Here is a 17,429-nt window from a genome sequence, read left to right as displayed (position 1 = left end):
CTCATCAGACAGGGCACGCAGTGCCACAAAGAAGACCGACAAGTAAACAAGGACATGCTACAAAACCAAGAAGGGAGTTTCGAGAAGGAGACCATGGTCAGGAGGGTCTGAGCCCACAGGGAGGTCTAAGCAGCTAAGGACAGGAACCTGGCCATTAGGCTGTCCCTGGAGCACCGGGAGGTAACAGGGTCAGGGTGTGTGTGTGTGTGTGTGTGTGTGTGTGTGTGTGTGGAGGTAACAGGGCCAGAGGGTGTGTGTGTGTGTGCATGTGTGTACGAGCAGCCATCATCTGAGGCTCAGGCCTGTCCAGCTACAAAAAGTCTGGCAGGACACCAGTACACTGAGACCCACATGGGGGCACCTAAGAAGTTTTGCTGCTCCCTTCTCTGAACTGTGTGGCTTTGGCTGAGTCCCTCATGCTGACCCAGACTGTGGGATCCAAGTAGGCTGACTATTGCATTTCCTCTGTGAACTCAGAGCCTGCACAGACCCAGATACACAGCAGGATTAATAAATGCTTGTTGAATGAACAAACACTGAACAAAAATAAATAATGAACAAAAATGTTGGACAAAGAAACAGCATTCTCAGAATGAGAACCGTTTGGGAGCAAAGCCTTTCCTGGGGATAAAGCAGGGCTTCTGGAGAAATTAATTTTTCGGGGGAGGGTGTCGGTGGTGCTGTATAGATCCTAGGTGTCTAAACCCACCCCCCAAGGCAGGTCATGGAATAATAACCAGCACCCTTTATCAGAATCGCTTATACCGATTCTGAAAAGTGGCCATGGGTCTTATTCCTGAAGGCTGTACACTCCACAAGGTCCTGGAGCTTGTGGGCTTGTTCAGAAGGTACTCCCTGCATCCATGCCAGCACATAAAAAAAGAATGAATGATTTCTGTCCTCGTTCCCAACTGAACCCTGAGGCCTCTGGGGCCTGGCACAGAGTGAGTGCTCTACAAGAGTGAGTTGTTCGGAAGAGACTGCAGCAGAGGCCTTGCCCCTGAACTCCATCTAGTGGGGGCTGGGCTCTTCTCTTCTGGCCCTGGAGCCTTATACCCCCAAGGCCACCCTGAGATTGTCACCTGCTCCCCACCCCTAGCCCACTCTACCCAAGGGCAGAGAGTGTACCAAGCAGGCCAGTGCTGCACACCGGACGTCTGATCCCTTTACTGGACACATGGAAGTTTCCTCATCCCAAAGTAGCGAGGGAGATTCACTGAACAGAGGCCAGGGTGGGCAGTCCAGGCTCCTCCTCCTGGTCCTGCCCCACCTTGCTATGGGGTTCTTGGAAACGCCCATTACCTCTCTGGCTTCAGTCTTTCCATCCCTCAACAGTGAGTCTGACCCTCTATTGGCCAGAGCTACACAGAGGAAAAAATACTGTATAAGCAAAATCACTCAATTATTACTAAGTATTGTTACTATCTTTCCAAAAGCTATGTACATCTTTATCTGAATGTCTTGTTTCTCCTGAGCCACCAGTAGGGACTAAGGAAAAGGAAGCTGAGGGAGCCTGACCAAGGTCCATGTTCCCTGAAAACCTTGCCAGGAGACTCAGCCTTAATTACTCCTGGGGTCACTGCCCCTGCATCACACCAGCCTGAGAGTCCCAGAATAAGGGCTCATATGGGAGTACAGGGAACACAGGATGGTTTCCAAAAAGGCAAAGCTTCTAGTTTCCTCTTTTTTCATGCCACTTAAAACAGGTTTTCAGCACCACCAGGAGTGGTACTCCTTGAGCAGGAGTCAAGGTCTTGGCAACTGAAAGGGGCAGTGTTGCCCCCAAGGGTCCCCACCAGGCTCTATGAATTGAGGACAGGGAGGACATTTTTCTTTCTCACACCACACTCAGGGGTGTGGAGGTTCTTACCATTTAGAAAAGGACCTGGTCAAGGGGGAGGGAGGGTAAGGGAGGGAAGGATTTGGAGTTTGGGATTAGCAGAGGCAAATTATTATATAGGATGGATAAACAACAAGGTCCTACTGTATAGCCCAGGGAACTATATTCAATATTCTGTGACAAACCATAATGGAAAAGAATATGAAAAAGAATATATTTTAAAAATATTTTTAAAAAATAAAAGGAGCTGGTAGTGTGACAACTGTCCCTGGAGCCCTGGATGTGTTTCCCAGGGTTCCTCATACCTGACTGGGTACCTGGGTAGGGACAGCACAGAGGCCATGTACCTGCTGCCCCTCAGTCTGTGTTTCAGCTCAGGCAATCTAAGGGGTACACCATGCTGGCCAGGGAGGTGCCAAGTACCAATGAGAGCAGGGATCCTTGGAGGGGCTCCACCATACACCCTGACAAAGCTGGGGAGTAAAGGGTAGGGTGGGGGCAGACCTGGTCTGTTGGAAGAATCTACAGCAAGCTGCCCTGTTCTGTCTCTTCCCTTCCTTCCTTTCTTCCACAGGTTCAGCCTGCATCACAGCTCCCTGAAAGCACCCTGGCAGGAAGCCCCTCTCACCCTGGCAGTTAGCACTAAGCACTATCATTTGCAAAAGTGCTTCAGTACAGGAGGGGAGCAGAGAAGAATGCTTGGCCACTGGGAAAGACCTACTCCAGTCCACTGGCTTTGGAGCCAGCTCCGTGTGCCACAGCCTGCACCCAGGCCCCAGGGCCCAGAGAAATGTACATCACAGAGTCAAATTATGTTATCTCTACCCCAGAGGCCCATGAGCAGATCACCACCCCAGAGCAGCAACCCCAGATCTGGAGCTCCCTCCCTCCTGCCCTCTTCCCAATCCCCAAAATCTGCCAAGGGAACCCTCTCCCACACCACAGTCCAGCCTTCCTGGAGTTTCATGAACATAAGTGAGGGTTAAGAAGGAACAGTGATACTCTTCCTACAGTGAGAGGGTGTTCTCTGTGGCTCTGGTGGTCTGGGCTTCAGACCCAACCAGCAATGAATTCTGAGAGCCTGTGGGATGGGCCGGAACTTTCAAGTAAACTCTCTGGTCTGAGGCTCAAATTCTGTATCTATTTTAGCAGCTGTGTGTGAAGATGAGAAGGATGGACCACAGTGGGCTTTCTGAGCATCTCCCAATGAGTGAGTCAGAGCTCCCAGAGGGCAGAGACCATACCTTCAATCAAGTTTAACTCAAAGATTCTCTGTAGTAGGAAACAGGGATGCTAATCTACCTGTTCACCTTTATATCCTCAGCCCTGGGCAGGAACCAGGCACCAGTTGGCATTTAATGCCAGGCCTCTTGTGAATGTTTTCATTTCTGGCACTTCATTTGATAAAATAAATGCTTGTTGAGTTGAACATACTTGACTTGCCCTCTTGGAACTCCAGTATGGCCTCAATTTATTCCTCTTCCTTATTTCTTTCTCAGAGTGCTTGTAGGAACCAGGTGGCATCAACATTAAAGCATTTTGCAGGTGAAGTGCTACTTTATGTTTTTAGCCGGGACTAGAATACCCAGCTGCCTACCTAACATCTCACTTGGATGCCTCTAAAGCACAAGCTGTCCAGGAAAAAACTCCTGATCTTAGACCCCATCCTTGTTGCCCCCAGTGTTCACCAGATGCTCAGGTCAAAACTCAGGAGTCCTCCTGACTCCTTTCTTTTTCTAACCCTTCACAGCCAACCCTTCAGCCATCCTGCTGACTCTACAGCCAGAATATATTCAGAAGTTGAGCACTTTTCAGCACTCTCGCCCACCTCCCCACTCCCCATCGCCCCCTCCTCATTCTCGTCCAGTGACCATCCTCTCACACCTGAATACTGTTCAAGCCCCTCACTAGCTCCCAGCTTCTGCCCTTGCCCCTCAGGCTTGGCAACACATAGCAAAATGTGCATTCACCATTTTGTTTCCGCATCCAACAGGAAACTATCCTACAGATACAGCGGAAAAAACACAAAATATCCCATAGATACACTGGTAAAAATACAAAATGACACAGATACCAGGTTCCTCACTGTGGTGCTATTTGTAAGAGCAAAAGACTGGACACAGGTTGATACCCAAGGGAAAACCATAGCATGTGCACATGATAGAGCAGTGCCCAGATGCAAAAAGGAATCAGGAGAATTTCTATATTCTGCTATGAGGAGATCTTCAGGATATATTAAGTGAAAAAAAGGCAAAGTATAGTGTTTAGAATCTGTTACCTTTTATATAAAAAAGAAAGGTAAATAAATGTATATTTTTCCTCATATTTTCAAAAAGAAACAATGGAAAAATCTGATAAAAATGGTTTCTTATCAGGGAAGGCAGAGAACAAAGTGGAAGGCAACAAGATGGAACTAGACTTCTCTCAATACACCTTGTTTTATTTGGAATCACATGAAAGTTTTACATAATTTTAAGAAAATTAAATGGTAAAGAAAAAATATGGTAGATGGCATTGTTCTCCATTCTTTACCTTCCGTGGATTTCTGCCCTTTACCATGTGACTTTGCAATTCCTCCCACTAGAAGTGCAGTACATTTTCCCAGCTGAAGCAGACTCTATTTTTGAAAATAATCTCAGCGAAATTTCCAGTCTCATATGCTCTTTTTATTTTGGCCAAGCTACATGGCATGCGGGATCTTAGTTCCCCAACCAGGGATCGAACCCGCGCCCCCTGCAGTTCTAACCACTGGAACACCAGCAAATTCCCTCGTATGATCTTTTTTAAAAAAATTATTTATTTTTATTTTTTTGCTGTGTTGGGTCTTCGTTGCTGCGCGCGGGCTTCCTCTAGTTGCGCCAAGGGGGTTCTCCTCTTCGTTGCGCTGCGCAGACTTCCCATTGCAGTGGCTTCTCTTGTTGTGGAGCATGGGCTCTAGGCGCATGGGCTTCAGTAGTTGTGGCATGTGGGCTCAGTAATTGTGGCTTGCAGGCTCTAGAGTGCAGGCTCAGTAGTTGTGGCACACGGGCTTAGTTGCTCCACAGCATATGGAATCTTCCCGGACCAGGGCTCAAACCCACGTCCCCTGCATTGGCAGGCAGATTCTTAACCACTGCGCCACCAGGGAAGCCCTCAAATGCTCTTATAGAACCTGGACACTCCCAATCAAGAGATGGAGTCTGTCTCCTCCTCTCAAATCTGGGCAGGACTTTGTGACTGCCCCAATGAATGTAGTATGGCAGAAGTAACAATGCACATCTTTTGAGATTAGGTAATAAAGGCAGCACAGTCTCCACCTGACTTCCTTTCTCAGGACACCCTTGGAACCCAGTAACCATGTTGTGAGGAAGCTCAATCTAGTCCACATGGAGAAGCACTGAGGCCCTCTCAGCTAATAGCCAGCATCAGCTGTAAGACATGAATATGATGAAGACATGTCAAATGATTCCAGTCCCCAGCCTTCAAGTCTTCCAGCTGAAGCTCCAGACATTGTGAAGCAAAAATAAGCCATCCCACTGTGCCCTGCCTGAATTCTTGACCTACAGAATCTAATAAGCAAAGTAATGGATGTTTTATACCACTGAGTTTTGGGGTAATTTGTTACGTAGCCATAGTAACTACAGTACCACACCTTGATTTTGGGCTTAACTAAAAATTGCTTTGACTAAAGAAATGTTAGCAGTTGTGTCATTTCAAGCAGAGGCTTGAAATGTGTGTATGTGGTTAGGTATGCCCTCTTGTGCATCTGTCATCACCATGGGAAGAACATGCCCTGGCTAGCTTGCTGTCTGAGGAGGATGAGAGACACGTGGAACAGACCTGGACTCACCTACAGCCTGGAGCCCAGCCTAGATCAATGAATTCTAGCCAGCATGCAGATGCATGAGTGAGAATTAAAAATTGCTATTTGAAGCCACTGAGTTTTGGTTGATTTACTGTGCAGTATGACAGTGGCAACAGGTAAGCGATCAAAAAGCAATCCTTACAAACTGAACACAAACTGGAAAAAAAAAAACAAACCTTAATTGTATAGCCTCTTAGTAGCATAACCACACAGAGAAGAATCATTTCTAATAACTCTAAAACACAGAACTTTGGGACTTCCCTGGTGGTCCAGTGGTTAAGACTCCACGCTCCCAATGCAGGGGGTCCGGGTTCGATCCCTGGTCAGGGAACTAGATCCCTCATGCTGCAACTAAAAGATCCCACACTCAGAAACGAAGATCCCGCGTGCTGCAACTAAGACCTGGTGCAGCCAAATAAATAAATAAATAAATATTTTAAAATAAATAAATAAAACACAGAACTTTGACTACACATTCCTGAAAATATATAAACCAAGGACAAAAGAAACTGCAAGCGAATTTTAAACTATATTCATTAGTATTGTTAGTAAAAATATCTATCATTATTTTAAAATAAGTACACATATATACATTACATATATATAATAGTCTATATATATGCAAGGTTTGTTTGGATTCTGATTTGAACAAACAAACTCTCAAAAGTCATTTTCGGAAATCACATTTTTCTCTGAACTCCCCCATACATACATAAATAAAAATCTGTGTTTTCTCTTGCTAAAAAAAATTTTTTTTAATTAAAAAAATGTTTAAATAAAAAGCCATTTTTGAGATAATCAAGGAAAATTGAACATGGACTAGGTATTAGGTTATATTAAGAAATTACAGGGAAGATCCCACATGCCATGGAGCAACTAAGCCCGTGCGCCACAGCTACTGAGCTTGCGCTCTAGAGCCCGCGAGTCACAACTACTGAAGCCCACACGCCTAGAGCCTGTGCTCCACAACAAGAGAAGCCACCACAATGAGAAGCCCATGCACTGCAACAACGAGTAGCCCCCGCTCGCTGCAACTAGAGAAAGCCCGCACGCAGCAACAAAGACCCAACGCAGCCATAAATAAATAAATAAATACATACATACGTAAATAAAGTTTGAAAAAAAATTGCAGTTAACTTTGTTGGCTGTGATAATGTCATTGGATTAAAATTAAAATATCTTTTAACTATGAGAGGTACATCCTAAAGTATTTATGAGTGAAATGATATGTTAGGATTTTGACTGAAAATATTCCAGCCAAAAAAAAAAAACTGGAGGAATATAGATGAAACAAGTTGGCAAAACACTGATCGTTGTTGAAGCTGGGTGATGGGGTCACAGCAGGGAGTTCACCATACCATCTTCTCTCCTTTTATGTGTGTTTGCAACTTTCATCTGCAGAGCATTTGCTGCCCCTGGGGACATCTAACCTACAGAGCCAAAGGCCAACGCACCCCAAAGGGAGGCCAGCATGACCTGGCCAACCAGGGAAGGACAAGCCTGCACAGGGGCTGCCACGGCTAAGATGCAAGCGGTGGCTGCCTCTCCAATCCAGCCCTGTCTCTGCCACTGTCCTCAGCTGGCACCACTCCAAACCCAAGCTAGCAAGGCTGTGGCCTCTACAACCCAACACTGGCCACTCAAGATCAGATAAAGGGGTTTGGAAAGTGGGCTCACAGGGCCATAGGAAAGGGAGAAGTTCACATAGCATGATTACTGAAACAATCACGCTGCCTTAGTTTTTACCCCAGTTCAGAGGACAGAGTCAGGATCCAAAAGGGTCTCACTAGGTTGGAAGGGATCTCTAAGTACAACCAGAGATGTCATGGCAGGGACCCATGCACAACCCCCAAAGATTCACACTCAGGTCGCACAAGCCCAGGATGGAGGGAACCCAGCCTTCATGCTGAGATGCCCAGCATGAGGCTGGACAACTGTGGGGTGCAGTGCCAGAGAGTGCTCACAAAGGTTTAGGATGGTGTTCTCAGGCAACATGAGCCAAGGCCCCTCATCCTTCAGACTGTGTCACTCACAGTCCATGTGACATGCTGAGCCCTGAGCCCTGTTCTCTGAGCCTTCCTGTCCTCAGGATCTGACAGTCTTGGGCAGGACAGCCCAGGTCAGCAAGGGTCCCAGAGTCACATTCCAGCCACAGGAGCTGGAGAAGCCTAGAGAGAAGACCGGGGTTGAGGAGGTGAGAGCACAGTGAGCTCCTGCCAAAACTGTGAGTGGATAAGTCAGCCGGCCCAGAGGGCAGAGCCAGGACCCAGAGACAGGAGGTATAAGGAGACCCACAAAGGGAAAGAAGAACTTTCCAACAGTGGAATCATCTGCCTGGGAGGGACCAGAGGCCACGGACCACTGGGGTATTCACACCAAGGCAGAGCTCCTGCCTTCAGGGAATATGGAAGCAGCCATGCTGGTATCCATTAGGTGTTGGATTAGATGCTCAAAATAAAAGGACAGAGCAAACATAGCACGTGCTGAAGCTAAACCATGCTCCTGAAGGACGTGGTCTCACATGCCAGACCTTGACATTGGAGGAGACCTGGCCTGAGCCCACAGAACCCACGGAGCTACTGGAGAAACTGCAGCGAGTACCACATCCATCTCCTCACTCTACAAGTGAAGGAAGCTGTACAACTGCCAACTGAAGGGGGCAGAACTAAAGTCTCTTTCAGGCCAGCCCTTTCCATGCCCCACCTCCCCCACCACGAAGTGTTTGCCAACTCTGGCTCCCCTGGAAATCGTGAGCACACTGGCTGCTGCCAGAGCACCTGTGGGATACAGATGGGACAACACTCAGGAGATAAGCAGTCGAGCACGGCTGGGAAAAGGAATCCTGCAGCAGGCTCTGCAGGTCCAGGTGGGAGCCTTGCTGGCTGGCCAGCCAAGCCAGTAGAAGGATGCCAAGAGCTTTTCAAGAGCCCGTGTTTACCAGGAGCAACCAAGTGGCAAGGCAGCAGCCAGTCCCTCTCCTGGCTCCAGGCTTGATTGTGAGGTCATTTTGTCCACTCCGGAAGATCTCTGGGGCACAATGGAAGAGCAATCCTCTTCATTTAAAGCTCTTCTAATTAACCTAAAGGCTGCACGTTGTACTTGTTTTCTCTCCTCTGTGAAGCTGAACAGTGGGAAGCATCGCCCTTCCTTTTCAATCATCTCACAGAAATAAGCTGTCAGAGGTGGAGGGGACTTTGGAGATTATTTAGTTAAATTTCTCATTTTACAGATGGAAAAAAACTGAGGACCTACCCAACACATACAGCCAGTTTCAGGCAACATCAGGACTGATTAAAACCTGAGTTTCTGACCCCTACCCAGGATGCTTCCACCATTCTTCATCCCCCACCCCACCCTACCCTGTCCTTTGCTCAAATGTCCTACTTCCAGATCCTTTTCCTGTCCTCAAGGCCCTCCCATCCTCTTGCTAAATTTTCCATCTTCTGAGAGCAGGAAGCAGGGAAGTGACGTGGTTCTCCAGCTGTGCTCAGTGTATGGCATTTGGGTTTGCTAAAGTCAGCTAGCTGGCTGTTCTTCTGAATCTCTCCTGTTAGACCTTTGGAGCTCCCAACAGAGTAAGTTAGTGCTGTGAATGTGTTTTGTAAGCTGTTGAACACCATACAAATATGTGCTCTACTATTTTAGAAGATGAAATAATACAAACCCTTTTAATCGTGTGCTCATTTCTCTTACCTTCGTGAGAAAAAGAGAAGGCAGGAGCAAACTCTAATTTAAGGAAGTTGAGGGTAAAGATCTGAACTGAAGTCTCTCTTTCTCTCCCATCACGCTGTGAGCCGTTTTGAGGGCAGAGCCCATATCCTGCGCCTTCCTTTGTTCCTCACATTTCACCCGGGGATAGGCATCCAGTAGGTGCTCAGCAAAGGGTTTCCTGAATACGTGGCTGAACATCACTTTAAAGTCCTCCTACTTCTAAGTAGAATTTATCTGTAGAAATCCCTCATAACTGCTCCCGTATACAAAAAGTGCAGACGATCCTTATTACCTACCAGCACACACGAACGTATCCAATGTATGGATGCGACTACCAGGAAATTTCCTTATCTCTCCTTTCCTCCTAAGCACCCAAGTGTCTTACTGGTTCTTCCAGCATCCCTGGGGGTGGGGGCGGGCACATCCCCCTCCCTGAGCCTGGGGCACTGGAGAGCTTGGGCTCCTCTGTGTATAGGGGCAGTCCCAGATGGGACCAGGTTGGGTGATCCTTGTGTGAGTTCCTAGACAAGCTGCTGAGGCTCTTTGATCTCCTCAGTGGTTGGGACCAAGTCCTTCCACTACTCCTTAGGGAAAATCTCTTCCTCACCTTTGGCCCTGACAGCAGTCCCACCACTTCAGAAGCACCCAGGCCTCTCCAAAGAAATCTGGATTTGATCTCAAGGGTGACCTAAAGTTCTCTGGAGGCTCCCAATATGCCTCCATGTGTCCCTCCTGTTAGAAGGAAGTGGAGATACCACGTAAGAGGTCTCTGCTAGAGCAAGGCTCTCTTAACCCTAGATGCCCCTAAGAGCAAAGTACAGGAAGGAGAGATCAAAGCAGCCCTGAGACCAGCGTGGGCAGCCAAGGTTTAGCACAGATCAATCAGGGAGCATGCTCCTCTTCTCCATCCTACGGGCACAGCTGACCAGAACCTAAAGTATAAGACACATGCACTGAGAGGATGCCAGAAAGGGACAGACCCCCACCAGAGGCCCAATCCACGGGGGGATGGGACACCAGAATTCATCTTCCTTACCATAGGCCAGGGTCCTAATTCATTCCCCAGCTACAATCAGCTTCCACCACTACACTGGTGAACGGAGATGGCAGAAGGCCCTGCAGGAAAGGAACCTGCGCAAGTCCTACGAATGCAGTACCAAGACCAGCATGACATGCCCCTGGCACCAATTGAGATAGGAGTCCCCACAGCTGGATTGTCCACTAAGTTCCAGCTTACTAGGAGGGCCTCAAGTCCTAAAGTGACACTTGGCCCTTGCTGCTGGCAGGTAGGTCTCAGCCACCATTTCACCATTTTAAAAAGTGAGTCCCTGGGAAGGAAGGACGAATAAGGCCAGGATAGATGGGGCCTGCAGGAGCTGTATGGCCAGGCAGGTGGAGTAAGGAATAAGTGTGTGTAAAACACCTAGAGGAATGACTGTGGTGGAACAGGCACCCAGCAATGGTAGTTATAACTATTACGACAGCTTTGCCAACCTGTCTCCACAGTCAGCACCAAATGATTGCGTATGGGCCACAGGCTCCAGGTACAGATTCTCCCCAAGTAGCCCACACATAGCAAGGTCTGTCCCTCCCCACATCCATCACAGACTAGGGGAAAGGGCCCCATTCAAATGTGCAGGACCTATGAAAAGGGGGAGGATTTACTGAAGCCCCAAATCCTCTCTCCTAGCAGCCTGCTACTTACATATACAGGGAAGGCTCCCCCTGTTATGCTGGAGTGAAAAGGTGTGATCCAGGGGCTCTGAAAGCTTTGACTTCTTAAACTCAGAACCAGACCTACTCAGTGGAAGGAGAACTTTAGAAAAAGAACAGAAAAGTGGCCCACTGTGTTGTTCTTTGGTTCCCAAACTAGTCCAAAGTCTAGATCTACTTTCAACAAACTCTCAGTCCCTTCACATCTGAAGCCCTCAACGAACTCTTTCTTAAAAAGCTAGAATTTCTTGGCCAAAAAGAGAAATGTGATTCTGAATGGCTTCTAGATGTAATTCCCAGTTTTCAGGAAAAATACGGGACAGAAGAACATCTTAAATGACACCACAAGGATACAATCAGCATAATCCAGAATATGAGAAACCACAGGACAAATAACACAGCCAATCATAAACCACAATGGGGAAAAAAGGAGAAGGAACATATAGATTTAAAGAAACTGAAGAGATGTATCAGACAAATGCAATGTGTAGACCCTGTTTAGTTCACAGTTCAAACAAACCAATTGTAAAAATAAATTAATAAGATAATCAAAAAAATTGAACCCTGACAGGATATTTGCTAAGATTAAGAAGAGACTGTTAGCTGTTTAGATGTGATCATGGTGCTGTGGTAATGTTTCTACAAATCCCTTATTTCTTAGAAACAGACACTAAAATATTGATGATGAAATGTTGGGATATCTCGAAGATGGGGGTGGGAAGTGAGGGAGATAGATAAACTTAATCAGCCATGAGCTGATGATGGTGGTGGCTGGGCAATGGGAACATGGGAGCTCATTAACTTATTCTCTCTACTTTTATGTATGTATGTTTGAAATTTTCCATAATAAAAAGTTTTTTTTTAAATAAAATAGACTTCCTCCCCTTAATGCATCCATAACTTTTTTTTTTTTTTTTTTTTGTATCTGCAGCATCTTATCAGTCTTACTAATGCTAGGAACAGCTTTATTATCAAAACTGTCCCTCTCTCCCTGGCAAGAAATGCAAAAATGGTTGCCCCCTTTGGGTGAGCTTTTGACATCATCACCATTCAGATGTTAGGTCACTTAAGCGCAAACTCCATGACATGCCCTCCATGAGAATCCAATGGCCTCACATGATCTCTAAATGATAAAGGATCATTATTTCCAAACCTAACAATTGTATCCTTTCATTTTAGCCTTACAAATTAATCCCAGATTTTTTTAGAGCCTGACTGATAGCTGACATAGTATAACAAGTCTGGCTAATCCCAAACCAGAGATACTATGCCTGACAAATCCATTCATTCATTCATTCATTTATTTTTGAGATATAATTATGGCAAACCCATCTTGAGAAAGGAACTCTGGGTATGGTTCTCAGAGCAGCTTCAACCACCTTCCAGCAAATGCCCAGGCTCTCTGTGCCCAGCTGCCTTTGGCTCAAGATGTCTCCCTGGACTGGAAGTGAGTGAGAGCTCAGCACTGATCACCAATTTCAATGGGGTAACAAGCGGGAGGCGCCTTACCTGGTTTGCCCCAGCTTTCCACACCCCTGCACTCGGCCCCAGTCTCTGCTCACTGTCCCTGCCTGTGTAAACCACGCTCCTCATGTCATTTCTATCTCTCTCCACCTCTCAGATCCCCATCATTCTCCCAAGGAGCCTTGGGATTCTCCTTCTTTTGAAGCCTGGCTCTGCTTCTCCACTCTTCTCACTTGACAACCCTTCTATAAGCACTACCTATTTGACACTTCTCAAACACTGAGCTGCCTACAGTGTCACTCCTAGGAACCTTCCATGACTTTGTTCTTTGAGAGCTCTTCAAGAGCTATCTGACCAACCAGACTGTGAGGTGCTAGAGGACAGGGGAGCATCATATATTCTTCCAGACCCTCCACAAAGCCCAGCACAGTGCTTGCTCTTGATACCAGTAAATATACCTTGGTTGACTGACTAAAGATCAATTTGCAAATGTCAAAGTTCTGCAAGTCCGCAGAGCTGGTGTAGATTAAACAGGCCGCCACTGGTCTACGTGGCTTCTTTGTGCAATTTTTTTAAAAGGTGCTTTCTGGAGTACTCATAAAATTTCTCTTGAACTGGTGATGTGTGTACAAGTAAAATCCCATCAACTTGGGACCTTCACTGTACATCAGGCATTCTGCCATAAAAATAAGTGAATGAATGAATAAGTGAAAGGTGCCCCTTCCTGTAGGAAGATGCAGCCCATACCAAGGCATATAGCTTGGAGCCTGAGATAGAGTTCAGCCTTCCCTGACCTGGCACTCCTTGGGAAAGGCACAACGTATATAACTGCACATGTGACCCTGAGACCAGAAGCAGAGAGCCCTGCCTTGAGAGACTCTCTGATGCCCAAAGTGCCATATCATCCAAACAGGTTAGAGGCAGCACTATGGGTGTGGTGGCACTGCTACTCACAGGATTCTAGTCAAGCTCTTCAGCCACAGATGCTGGAGCTGCCCCCTCGCAGAACCCAAGTCAGCTCAGTATGAGGATGAAAAGACTAATTCAACCTGGGGTGACAAGGGGTAATACAGCAACAGGAAAGAGACAGGAATCAACTCCCCCAGGACCTCAGTTCCATTCCCCTTTGGGGTTAGTAAAATGATCTCCCCCTTACCTGACCCTCCACCTACCTCTATTCACAGTATAATTCCCCCAAATTCACAAGCTGGCTTGAAACTATGCCAATGCCTTTCCCGAATGCCCAGAAGCACATGCCACAGGGCTTTTTCTCCATCAATGGGCCAATCTGTTCAGCAGCATCTCGGAACAGAACATGCTAAATTTGGCATCAGGTACCTGAGACGCTCTGGTGAGAGGAAGTAGAAGCCATTCTGATGCTGAAGGAGAGACGTATCATGGAGGTGCAGCTCAGCTGAGATGCTCTGACAAGCAAATATCAGCTGGAAGAGTAAATCCCATCTCCTAAGGACCCCCAATTCAGAGCTTTGGTGACAAACAGCCAGCTCACCCCCTGAGCCTGACAGCTGTAGGACCTTAGCTCCACAGGTCCATATGTGTGCCTTGCCCACAGCCAGGAGTGAGATTATGTGACTGCTAAATCCAGCAGGAGCCCATGGTTCCCTAACCCACAGTAGTTCATGGGTCTGCCCTGTAGCAGCACACACAGACAGGGTAGAAATGAAATACTGAAAAGGAATATGAATAGACACTAGCCTCTTCCTGTGTCTTTGAGCTGCCCAAGTCTTTGCAAATTTTCATATGCTTGGCTCTGCAACATTAGATAAACTACAAGCAGAGTAGCCTGTTTGGTTATCAGAAGAGAAATGTCAAATTTCCCATATAGAGAACTCCTAACAACAATGTGTTTTTCCACTCAGCCGTAGATGCTTTCCTCTGGAAGGAGAGCTCTAAAGCCTAAGTGAGCCTCCCCCAAGCTAAAACTCAAACAGCAGCTCAACACGCAGCAAAATGGACAGTATTTGCAGTGCTAAGAACTGTGTGCTATCCAACTGCATTACCATAATAGCTAATGTAAAACGGGTAAATCCCCCCTCTCAAAGGGATGGTCACAGGCTGGTCTGTCTGTGGCAGGTTTCAGGCTACTAAGAGCCTTTCATTACTGTTAATTGTCTAAGAAACAACTTCTGAGAAAATAAGCACATGAAAGGCACAGTTGGGCAGCTAAAGAATCAAAAATTATGCTCCCTCACAGTTTATGTGCTCCCACACAGAGAAGCCAAGGCAACATTATCAGCAGACTCACATGGATCCAGAAGCACTCCCCAGTTTTGCTACTCTCCAGGACTATTTGGTGTAAAGATAACGCCTCCCATTTTATCTTGTCTCTTGGTAGCTTTCCTGAGTTTTCAGTCTACTGATTCATTATATATTGGCATTTCCTTCCACTGCATTTACTGCCACTTGATTGTTTATAGGACCTCGGGATGCATTTTAAACAAGCTGGTTTCACAGTATTTGATCAGATATGTTCTGTTTAAAACAGTCCACTGATTTGAGGTGGTAATCTAAATCATAAGACAAGAGAACATATTTGGTTCTAGATGATTCAACTGCATTTTTGCTTCACCCCAAAGTGTTTCACTAAACCATTGTGAAAGCACATGACCCTGTTCGTATTTATGAGCCTAAATAAGTATCTTTTGGTGTCCAGTGGCATTTTCCCTTCCTCCAAAGATGATTTTAGCCACTAAATGCCTGAGGAAAGCGCATGACCAAGTTCATGGTTCAACTATTTCCACATCTTTCTGTTCCTCGCAGTGACACTTATCTTCCCTGACAGCCACTCCCATTGTGCTCTTTCCTCGGCCCAACACAATGGACACATGCAGACTCCAGCAGACAGGAGGACGCTTTCCATCCCATTGCTCCCCAGTGCAGAGGGACCCGGCAGAGGTTACATAAGCCCCTCCTTAGCCCGGCACTGGGGAGGAAGCGAATTTGGGGTTCGTGACGGAGTCACGGTCTGCAGGCCCGGACTGACCCTGCGCTCACCATTCTGCTTTACTAAGGCAGGGCGGCTGTAAAGGGAGAGCCGCTTCCCGCGACCACCCGCTCATGCCAAACCAGCTGGGTTCTAAGTGTGGCCGGACGTCCGACCTCGCTGTCCAGACTAGACCGCAGGGTCGTGGGCCCCGGCCTCGGCCTCGGCCTCAGGCTACAGATCCCCGCCCCCCCGGCGCCGCCGTGTCCCGCACTTACGTGCCCGGGCCGGCACCGGGCCCGGGGCCTGGACCGGGTGGTCCGGCGGTTGCCCGCGCCCCGCCTGACGCCGGGAGCTGTCCTCCACCAGCCGGTGCTGAAGGCGGCTTCCCCGCGCCGTGGCCGGGGCCGGAGCCCCCGGGCGGCAGCGGCCCGTCGCCAGCGCCGCCCTCCAGGCTGGCCTCGTTGCCCATGGCGGGCGGCCGGGCGGGGTCGGGGTCGCACTGGGCCCGGGCCGGCGGTTCCCGGGCTGCTGCTCACACACTCCGTGCCACCGCCGCCACCGCCGCCGCCATCATCTCCCAGCCCTGCTCGCGCCGCCGCCTGTCGCTGCGCATGCGCGGCCCGGGTGCCCCTTCCCTGCACACGACGCCCCCCCACGCGTGCGCGCGCTCCCGCCAGCCCGTGAGGACTCTAGTACACGAGCCAGAAGCGGGGTCGCAGGGAAACAGCCGTCGGCGCCAGCGCATGCGCCGTCTGAGGCCGACGCGAACGGCGAGGGCTATATCAGGAGCCCAGCGGCGGTTGGTGGGAGCTTCCCACCTAACCAGGATTGGAGGGACACGGATCACGAGAAGGGGCTGTGGGGGCGTCGCGCCGTGCCCTGCCCTGGAGCCAGTGGCGCTTTCTGACTCAGAGAACTTGGGAGTGGGAGCTCTCATTTGGGTAACTTAAGTGTGCCACCTGGCAGACTTTGTGGGAACAGGCCTCAGAGAGGGGACACCGAGTGTGGCATTAAAGGATGTTTAGGAGTTGGAAACGCGAATAAACAAAAGAGTGTTAAGAGGCACAATGTCATGGAAGGAAGGAGATAAAGGATGCTGGGTGATGGGGCTGGTTATGAGGGTCTCAAAGGCTAGCTGGGGGATGAAGACTTTATCCAGATGGTGCAGTGAGAACCATCTGGGATTCACGCTGAGGCCTGGTCCCACGGGACAGGAGTCTCAGGAAGTGTCCCTGGGAAAGGTAGAGGGTGTGTCAGGGCTGGCCTGAAGCCAGATGGAAGGGATGCCTCAGCAGGCCCTGGGACAGTGACCTTGGAGATTGGGAAGAGGAATTGATATTTCTTAGAGGCTTTGAGCTGCGGTTCCTAGGGACTGTTCCCAGATGAGGGGCTGCAGGCTGCCTCTGCATTAACCATTACCTCACTTTTACAGACTTCAGTGTTTGCATACTACTCTGCCTCCTGGCTTCTCACACAAACCTGTGCTTTCCTGAGGGAGAATATTTCTTAGAAGATCCAGACTATCTTCCAAACTATTCCTGGCTTCATAAATCATGGCTGTGTAGAAGAACTTGAGTAAATTTGGACCCATTTTACAAACCCATTTAATTCTCCTGATGATGAATATATCAAAAGGGATGTCAGCAGTTCTAACCTGACCTGGACTAATCCAGGGATCCCAATGAACACTGATAACCAGGCTGATGGACAGACCTTGGCTGGGCCTTCCCATACACTCTGATCTGCTTCCCCCCAACCTCTGGGATGGAGTTTCCATGAAGCCTGGATCGCTGACTTGACTATCTGACTTTGACTGCCTGGGATGATGAGAGCCTCTCTGCCTATGTTATGATGGTCTTCACTGTGTTTCCTCCTGTGTTTCAATCATCTTTGTGTCTGGTGACTACGTG

The 17,429-nt window shown here is 48.2% G+C and overlaps 1 protein-coding gene across 1 annotated transcript in view; it reads right to left on the bottom strand.

Annotated features, from left to right (window-relative positions):
• Nucleotides 1-15,988, bottom strand: part of BSN (bassoon presynaptic cytomatrix protein) — an 89,729-nt gene extending 73,741 nt beyond the window's left edge. The window contains exon 1 of the mRNA XM_059940593.1: nt 15,795-15,988. Coding sequence (XP_059796576.1) covers nt 15,795-15,988 — 194 coding nt within the window. The remainder of the gene's footprint in view (nt 1-15,794) is intronic.
• Between the last annotated feature and the right edge of the window lie 1,441 nt (nt 15,989-17,429).

This window comes from Balaenoptera ricei, chromosome 11 (genome assembly GCF_028023285.1).
Source record: "Balaenoptera ricei isolate mBalRic1 chromosome 11, mBalRic1.hap2, whole genome shotgun sequence".
Taxonomy (NCBI): Eukaryota; Metazoa; Chordata; class Mammalia; order Artiodactyla; family Balaenopteridae; genus Balaenoptera; species Balaenoptera ricei.
The sequence above is the reverse complement of the archived record's forward strand: the minus strand, read 5'-3'. Positions and strand labels throughout refer to the sequence as shown.